This window comes from Vicugna pacos, chromosome 23 (assembly GCF_048564905.1).
Source record: "Vicugna pacos chromosome 23, VicPac4, whole genome shotgun sequence".
NCBI lineage: Eukaryota > Metazoa > Chordata > Mammalia > Artiodactyla > Camelidae > Vicugna > Vicugna pacos.
Window position 1 is genome coordinate 22,761,493 of NC_133009.1, and position 8,987 is coordinate 22,770,479.

The window sequence follows — 8,987 nt, forward strand, 5'->3', positions numbered from 1 at the left end:
GTTAAAAACCTGAAATAACTGGTATGAATCTTTGATCTTTTCAAAGAATGGTTTCATCTGTGTTTATATAAACAAGACAATCTGCAAATAGGCTCAACCAAGCTGGAGCTGAGAGGGCTCTTGCAAGTAGACACTGTTCATTTTATATTGGCTGGAAATAGACATCACTTCACATATGAAATAATTTAGAACACTTTTTTTTTCTTTCTAAACATCTAAACTATGCAATTTTTAAAAATACACACATACACAACATTTGGAAGAAGAGATGCCCAAATCCTTTCTGGATGATAAGGTTAGTAGTGATTTTGTTCCATTATAATGTCGTATTTCAAAATGTGGGGCAATGAACCTATATAATGTTACAAGCAGAAAAATTATTTTTAAAAAAATGAAATAGAATATCCTCTTTTTAAAAAGGATATATGGGGAGAGGATATAGCTCAGTGGTAGAGTGCATGCTTAGCATGCTCGAGGTGGTAATCCCCAGTACCTTGTTTAGAAATAAATAAGTAAACCTAATTACCCCCCCAAAAAACAAATAAATAAAAAGGATATATAGTATGTTTGGTGTTGTCTTCTTTTTATAATTCCAATCAGAAATTCCAACTCCAAATATTTTACTTACACAAAGAAAGGTAATCCTTTGGATAGAAACATTCACTATTATAAAAGTTAAACAAGCCAAAAAGATAGTGACTAGAGTTAGAAAAAGGACATTGGGCATAAGGGTCTCAGATTCAGCTAAAATCTCAGCTCTAATTACGTATCAGCTGTGTAACCTTGGGCAAGTTTCATAACCTCTCTGATCCAGTTTCCTCATCTGTAAAATGTCAGTTGTGAGGATGAAGAGGCTTGCCTGGGCAGTAAGGGGCCATGTGCCTGAAGGTATGCAAAACCATTAAAAAAATAAACCCCTCAATTTTATTCTGCATCTTCCAAATGCAACAAATGTACTCAAAGACAGTGACTGATATAAATTAATTGGCAATTTGAAATATTTTCATTCAAAAACAAATGCAGATAAATTTTCAAAGTAAAAAAAAAAAGAAGACTTGAAAGAAATGTTGTGCTTTGGCCGGCCACATCCATCCTTCCTCCCAGACCTCCAGTGGGAAGAAGGATGAGGTGAACAATTGGAGGTACATCTAAGAGGTCCTCTATAAATGCCTATAACTGGCCTACTATAGACATTCAATAAATAGTAACTACTCTTATTATTCCTCATTAGGTAATTACAATTAAATAAGAAAACCAAGGGGATACACACACACACACACACACACACACACACACACATAGCTCTGTGATAAGAGTGCATACTTAGCACGCACTAGGTCCTAGGTTCAATCCCCAGTACCTCCATTAAAATAAATAAATAGATAGATAGATAGATAGATAGATAGATAGATAGATAGATAGATAAATTTTAAAAGTGCCATCTTCATATCCCACAGCCCAGACATGGCAGTGGGGTAGGTCTTTTAACTGCTATGTACTGATAAGTGTCCCATTCATTATTTTGGATGTCAATATATGCTAAGCCATCAGTATGGCTTATCAGATAAAGAAATACATATGGAATATAAGAAGCTAAAAAGAAAGCAAATACAATGTCTATCACAGAACTGACGCTCTTAAATTCTGGTTGAAATAATTACCACCCTATAACCGACACCCATACATACAAAGTGTGCATGGAAATCAAGGTGTCTCAGATTTCCCCTTTCAATGTTCAGGAACCAAAGCCATGTGGTAGGGCTTTGGGCTGTTTGGGAGAAAAGGAGAAGGAAAAGTCTAGGAAAGGAAAAGGGGCTGAAACTTGGGAGTTGTTATTGTAATCTGAATTCAAAGAGCACAAATTTCTTTTTATCATTAGAAACTGGAATCATATCAGGTCAGGAATCAGGGCAGGACCTGACCCAGACTTGGAATCTGACTGCAGGGGGTGAGTGTTGAAAACCTAAAGAGTAGAGGCCAACATGGGATCACAGCAATGCCCGGTTTTGATTCAAAGGTCTATCAGTCAACCAGCTGCACAAACCATCCATTTAATTAACCTGCTCTTGAATTATTTGTATTACCTTCCCAAGCGAGAGAAAATTATTCTTTCTGGTTACCTGCTTTGCTTCAGGGGCTAATTTAGAGACCTCCATGCCTGACAGTTTGATGGAGTTCTCTGGTACCTGCCACCCTCTGGCCAAGGCAGAAACATAAAGAAACAACAAATGAAGTGTTCCTGGAAAAGAGGGGTAGTTAGCCCTCTAGAATGCAAACAACGCTCCAAAGCCCAAGAAGCAGAGAAAGCTCCTTTCAAAACACATTAGCAGAGGTCTGCTGCACTGTTTGGGCACAATCTGTTCTGCACCCTTTTTCCTTCTAAGTTAGGTAAAGTTTCCTTTTCCCTTAACCACTGTCAACAACTTCAAGGCTCAGTTCCTTGGTCACTGGTTAGACCCTGTATTCCTGGGCAGAGGAAGAGAGGGTGCCAAATCCCATCACCTCTCACTTGCAGGATTTTTGATCAGCCCTGAAATTCTCATGTCTGAACTCCTCCTCTCTAACCCCCAGATTCCTAAGTCAACTGATTCACAGTCTTACACCATCTTAGACATAAGGGGAAGCTTGGAGACCATCCAGGTCAAATTTCTCACTTTTGAGATGTGGAAGGAAGCCCAGTAAGCGTCTCCCCTAAGGTGATATGGTTAGAAGTCTTCCTCCTCTCAGGGTTCCCGCTCCTCCCAGCCTTGTAACAGGAGCTGCTTCAGCTACTTTAGTTTTATTTTAAGACAAGCTCTCTCACTCTAGAAACCATTTATACAAAACACCTGCATCTCACCCACCCTAAAGTTTTCTTCTGGTCTTCATTCCGGGTCATCGCCCACTGCATTCCTGCTCTCTGAGGCTCACCAGAACCGTCCTCCAAAGAATTCATCTCAGGATCCTTTTCTGCCACCTGGACTTGCTGGGCAGGACAAGGATCTTAATGGCGGGAGACTATGCACCGCCTTGCTCCTTCCAAAACGTTTAACCTTAGCCATTCTTCCCCCCCACCCCAGCTCTCTGACGGTGAGGGCAGGGAGCTTAAACAACCTCAGAGGACGATGCCCTGAGAGTTCAACCGACTTGTCCAATGTTGCACCGTCGTTAGGAGAGGGCGAGCGTTCCTCAGTTCTGCGCGCTCCCTCTCTTCCTACTTCTATTCAGAAGCACCCTGTCCCCACACCACGCAGAATCGGGATTCACCACGACTGCCCTCGACTAGCTGTAGCCCCAGCATGGGCGGCAGGCAGGTTGGTGCCCGCTGGGGATGCTGGGGACCTGGCAGAAGGGAGACTTGCCACCTGCAGAGAGTCTTCCAGGAGTTGGATGGCTCGACCCCAGGAGGGCAAAGGAGGAAACTCGCTCTCCTCCGCCTCTCTCTGCATGATTTTCCTCCACAGCCTCATTCACGCCTGTCTCTCGGCAGTCTCCTCGCCTCCTCGCTTTTCTCCTCCTCGCCAGCCTGCCGCCTTCACCTGGTTTTCCTCCATCCCCCTCGGCTCCGCTCCGCTCCCCGGGCCTGGACTCTCCCTACTTCCTCTTGGAAGGCGCTCCTGTCGTGCTTCCACTTTGCCTCCAATTATGTCTCAATGCAGCCCACCACAGACGCTGACATTTTAAATGTTTAGTTGTTATAGTTACTTGACTAATTGCCGGGCCGACGGTGGCGCTTCTCCTTCGCCTACCGTGTGCAGGAGAGGAAGGGGCAGAGGAAGTAGGTGGGTGGATGGGGCTGTAGACGCCACTCCCCGGGGCCCGGGACGCAAGACCAGGCCCTGGCAAAGGTGTCTTGCCCCAGGAACCGGCGGTCCCTCCGCCTGCAACTAGTAGCCTGGGCACTGAAGGCGCGCCTGGCCTCAGGATGCCGCGGTCTCCCGCCCGGGACAAGGGAAAGGCAGAGGGTCTAAAGTCAGGTTCGCCGCGGCTGGCCTCCCAACCGCCCACACTCGCAACCTGGAGAAAGTGAGGCGGCATTTTAGAGAAACTGGGGAAGGAGGTGCACAAGGACGCATGTGGGGCGAAAGAAAAGAGTTAGAAGCTGTTGCCGGTTACTCACGTGCCAGATGGCGAAGAAGATGAGCGCAGCGCAGAGCACCAGGGAGAGCATGTAGCAGAAAGCAGCGAAAGTGAAGGCCATGGCCGGCCGGCGAGCCGGGGGTCGCCAGCACCCAGTCTCACCACTCACAAAGCAGCCCCTGGGAGGCCAACGTCCCCCTTGCGGACAGCACTCTCTCAGATGGGGGGGGGCAAAAAGGAGCCACGTCTGCACTGTTCCCTCGAGGCCAGTGGCTCAGAAAAGACACGCCAGCCGAGAGAGCCTTGAGGGTCAGCGAATAGGGTCAGGATTCCCAAAGGTTCCGGCGACCTGGGACGCCAGCTTGTCGGCGAAGACGGGGAAAGGGGCGTCGAGTGTCGTTGGCGGGAACTGTCCCCAGATCGAAGAAGAAACCAAATCAGTAGAGAACTCCTGCAGATTAGTGCCAACCAGCGAGTTTCTCGAGACAACACGACGAGGGGTCCGAAGGCTCCACGGAGGACCGCGTGAGAAGTTCCCGTGCCCCCGGGATAAGCCTCTGCTTTCCGCGCCTAAGCCGCAGAGGAGAGGCGAGAGCGCCGCTCGGGACCCTCCTGCGACTCCCGAGAGCAAACCGAGAAAGTCCAGCGAGATGCCCGGGCAGACTCCGAGCTCCTCCCAAATCCCAGAGCCTGCAGCGGCTCTTTCCCGGGAGAAGAGGTCTTTAGGTAGACGAGAAGAGCCAGGTCCCCTTGGTCCTGCGCCCCGGACGCGGCTTCCGTAGCTGCCTTGCGCTCCCAGGCGCGCCCGGCCCCAGCTGCGGCCCCGGCCCGCCGGCCTGAGTAATCCAAGTTCCCCGAAAACTAGGGGTTGGACTGGGCCGGGCACGGGCTCCAGCTCAGCGGGCCTGCTCCCGGCCGGGGCTGGAGTGGCTCTCAGTGCTCGCCGCGAAGCTCGCTCCACCTGCTGCTGCTGCTGCTGCTGCTGCTGCTGCTGCGGCCGCGGGCGCCGCCGCCGCCGCCGCCGCCGCCGGTGCCACTGTGAGAACTGAAGCGACGCGGCCCGGGATCCCCTCCCGCTCAGCGCCCCACCCTCGGCTCCGGCTCCGCCGAGCACGCCCTCCCCGGCGGGCGGAGACTGCGACGGCGGGGGCTGGAGAAAGGTGGGCGACGAAGCGCCGCAGGGACCTCGGTCGCCGCCGCCGCTGCGCTTGTGCGCGCCGGCCTCTCTGAGGAAACTTGAGGCCCGCAGCGCAGGCGGGGCAGGGCGGCCGGGCCGAGGAGGGGCGGGGGGCGGTGGCGCAGGGACTCTTTAAACACGTGTGTCTCGAGGAGGTGGGAAGCTGCGGAAGGGTATGTGTGTACCTCGCACCTAGAGGCGGCAACCCCTCCCGGTTCTCGCGGTTTTGCTGGAGTAGGAAATGTGTGGGCTGAGGGGACTGGTTGGGGTTACAGGAAAAAAAGCCTGTGGCCCCCCAGGGTTGTTGGCTGGGCTTTCCCAAACTGTAGCTTTCCTAATGCTCCGGAGTGCGTTTGAGCACTGCTCCCTTCCGTGCAAGATTCTCCATTAGCATCTTTCCCTCACATCCTCCACCCTCCCCCGCCGTCTGACCTTGGGATTAGGGAAACTAGACTTTGCAGACTATTGTGGGTTCCTGGAGAGGCAGCAGCAATGGCTCTGTGTTATTGGTGTTGGTCTAGTGGAAATGGCAAGAGCATGTGCTTTTGGAGTCAGAGCCCTTTCTAGCTGCAAGTTTTTTAACCTCTTGAAATCTCGGTTTCCTTATTTGCGGAAGGGTCAGCATTTAATTGCCTCTGGGTCTACATACTTTGCCCCGCCAAGTGCAAAATGAAAATGTGGGGCTTCTTGTTTAAAGTATATATATATTTAGAGTTTCAAGGTAGCAACAGCAGAATATTAAACCAAGGGTGAGGCCCTCTGAGTACCAGACCCAGGGCTACTGTAGAGGTTGCAAACCTGTGAATCTAGCCCTGCTCTGGGTTATACTTTTTGCCACTTTCTTTTTTACTTAAGTTTGTCTCCAAGTATAAATTCTCATTGAAGAAATAATGGAAATACAGAGATGAAAAAGATGAAACAAACACCATAATCTGCTACTCTCAGACACCACCAACACAAAAGTAATATATTTTTCTAGCTCTATTTTTTGCCTTTTATACCAATTATTTCTTTTAACTCTTGTAATTATACTGCATACATTTTTGTAACACCAAAATAATATGATAATCTCAATGTAAGTTGGATAATTCAGCTATGTTGAGTCCCTTTACGGCTGATCTGTTGTCATTTGTTTCTGCTGGTTCTTCCTTAAGGAGTCCTAGCACCTCATCTGTCTAGTAATTTTTTATTGTATGTCCAACATTATTTTGAAAAGTTCATTGTAGAAATTTGAGGTCTAAGATGATGTTATCTTTCTCCAAGGAAAATTTTCTACTTCTTTTGCCGAGTGTCTGGGGGAAATGAGCGCTCTAGAGTTACCTTAATCCAATGTCGAGCATTGAGATTTTGTGGGCAAGCCAGATGACTGCCATCTGTGTAAGGGCTGTTTTGTTTTGTTTTTTTCTGGTTCACCCTTATTCACATGGAGAAGTTTTTTGGATCCTAAGCCAAAGCAAGTGTGTTACCAAGTCCCACGCCTTGGTGGTCCTTGGACTCTGACTTTTGCCCCTACTCTGCATTCAAAGCACTAAAAGCACAACCCAGCCTCTCAGCCATCTCCTCTAGGTTAGCAAATGCCTCTAGGGCAAAACTGGCCCCAAGTGCAAGGCTGACCTCTCTGGGTTCTCAACCACTCTTAGAACTTGGCCCCAGTAATTCCTTACTGCTTAGTTAAGTCTTTGGTGCTTTTAAGAAGATGATTTTATATTTCATTCAGCTTTTTAAATTGTGTTCAGTGGGAGGATTGGTCTGAATTATGTAGTCCAGCATTACCAGAATCAGGAGACTACATCAAAAGAAAATTTCATTATCCCACCACTCTGACTTTCAAGTCTCCAACCATATCACAGCCTCTGTTTTTCCTGCCTATTCCCCACTCTTGCTTTATCTTGTTTTATCAGTTACAGAATGGTATCTCAGTAAAGGTGACTGCAGTGATAGAATCTCAGAAAATAAGAACCCCAGGCAAGTACTGCTTATTCAACAACTGTTAGTACCTATATGTTGTGGGCACTGTCAGAAATTCACAAGATTCTCAGTCTGATTGGTGAGATTAATAAATAACTCCGTCCATCACAAGGCAGTGTCTTTGGGGGGAAAAAGTGCCTGTGACACAAGATAGGAAAGCAAGGAATAAAATGATAGGAATGGACGTTGAGTGACCAACTAAATGGTTCTGCACCCAATTCCAATGTGTGTGGGGTCGGGGTAGCTTCCCACATCACCAAGCAATCATCAGACACCAGCTGGGTATCCTACAATTCAACTCAATTCTGACATTATCTACCTGAGGATGGCACAGATTCCACAAGTTAAGGGCTCAGTCTCACAAGACAGCCCTCCATTTCAGATCCCAATCACAAGACCAGGTTGTTAACCTATGCTTCTGGCTGACTGGCTATTGATTGGAGATTCCAATGGCCCCTTCCTTGGGTTTGATTAGTTTCCTAGAGCACCTCAGAGAACTCAGAAATCCAGTTTGCTTACCAGTTTATCACAAAGGATAATTAAAGGATACGAATGAACAGCCAGATCAAGAAATAGGGCAAGGTCAGGACGGGTCCTGAACGTAGGAGCTTCTGTCCCCATGGGGTTTGGGGTGTACCACCCACAAGGTTGGGTTCTGGTTCAGCAACCTGAAAGGTCTCCAAATCTCATCCTCCTGGATTATTGCAGAGGCTTCATCACACAAGCATGATGGGTTAAATCACTGGCCAGTGGTGACTGATTCAACTTCCATCCAACTCTCCGCTTTACAGCAATCAGGGAATGGGACTGAAAGTTCCAACCCTCTATTCATGGTTGATTCCCTTCACAACTAGACCCCATCATTGGGTGCTTTCCAAAAATCACCTTATTAACACAAACCCACTTGTGCTGGAAAGGGGCTTGTTATGAATAACAAGACACCATTTCAACTTTCTGACTCTGAAGCGATTTCAGGAACTGGGGACAAGTATTATAATAAAAGATGCTCCCATTGCTTTTATCACTCAGGAAATTTCAAGAGTTTTGGGAGATATGAGCCAGGATAGTGTATGTCTGAATGATCAAATACATATTTCTTATAAATCATAGTATCTTGCCAACCTATGTTGTTTCAGCTGCTGTTGACACTGAAAAGCCAATCACTTGATTTTTTTTTCCCCCTAGCCACTGTGCAGGCAGGAATGGCCATGTGATTCAGTCTGAACCTGTGAGACATATACTTCTTTTTGCCTGGAATATAAGCCTAATGCCTGGAGGTACATCAGCCATCTTGTGACCATGAGGAGGAAATCAACACAAGAGGAATGGAAAAGCTAGAAAGACAGAGGGAGCAAGTATCATTGACAACATAATTGTGCCATCCCACCAGCCCTGAACTTCCCATTCTTGACTTCTCCTTGTATGAGGTAATAAAACTTACTTTTTAAGTCATGGAAAGAGTTTCTGTCACTTACAGGTGAACACCACTCTTGATACCATGGTTTAATAGAGGCATGGAGGGGTTGTTTTCCAGCCCCTAAACCCCTAGCCTCCTTCCTCCACTTATATACAGGTTGAGTTTGGGTTTTCTGCCTTTTCCTATCTTATGAATAGTAACACCTCAGTTTATCAAAAGTGAAGGCAAATAATGTGTCTCCACACGACTAAAGACTTGGCTCATCATAAAGCTTCTTCCAACCCTATCCTGCCCTTACGCTCCCTCTCCACCTCACCTGCAAGCACCCATGAGAGAAATAGCCGAAGCCTAAAGAGGTATGCCTTT

The 8,987-nt window shown here is 47.5% G+C and overlaps 1 protein-coding gene across 3 annotated transcripts in view; it reads right to left on the reverse strand.

Moving 5' to 3' along the window:
• Positions 1 to 4,232, reverse strand: part of CNIH3 (cornichon family AMPA receptor auxiliary protein 3) — a 151,202-nt gene extending 146,970 nt beyond the window's left edge. For all 3 annotated transcript variants that reach the window (XM_072948671.1, XM_072948672.1, XM_006198840.4), the window contains exon 1: positions 4,100 to 4,232. In XM_072948671.1, coding sequence (XP_072804772.1) covers positions 4,100 to 4,180 — 81 coding nt within the window. In that variant the 5' untranslated portion in view covers positions 4,181 to 4,232. The remainder of the gene's footprint in view (positions 1 to 4,099) is intronic.
• Positions 4,233 to 8,987: the final 4,755 nt, after the last annotated feature.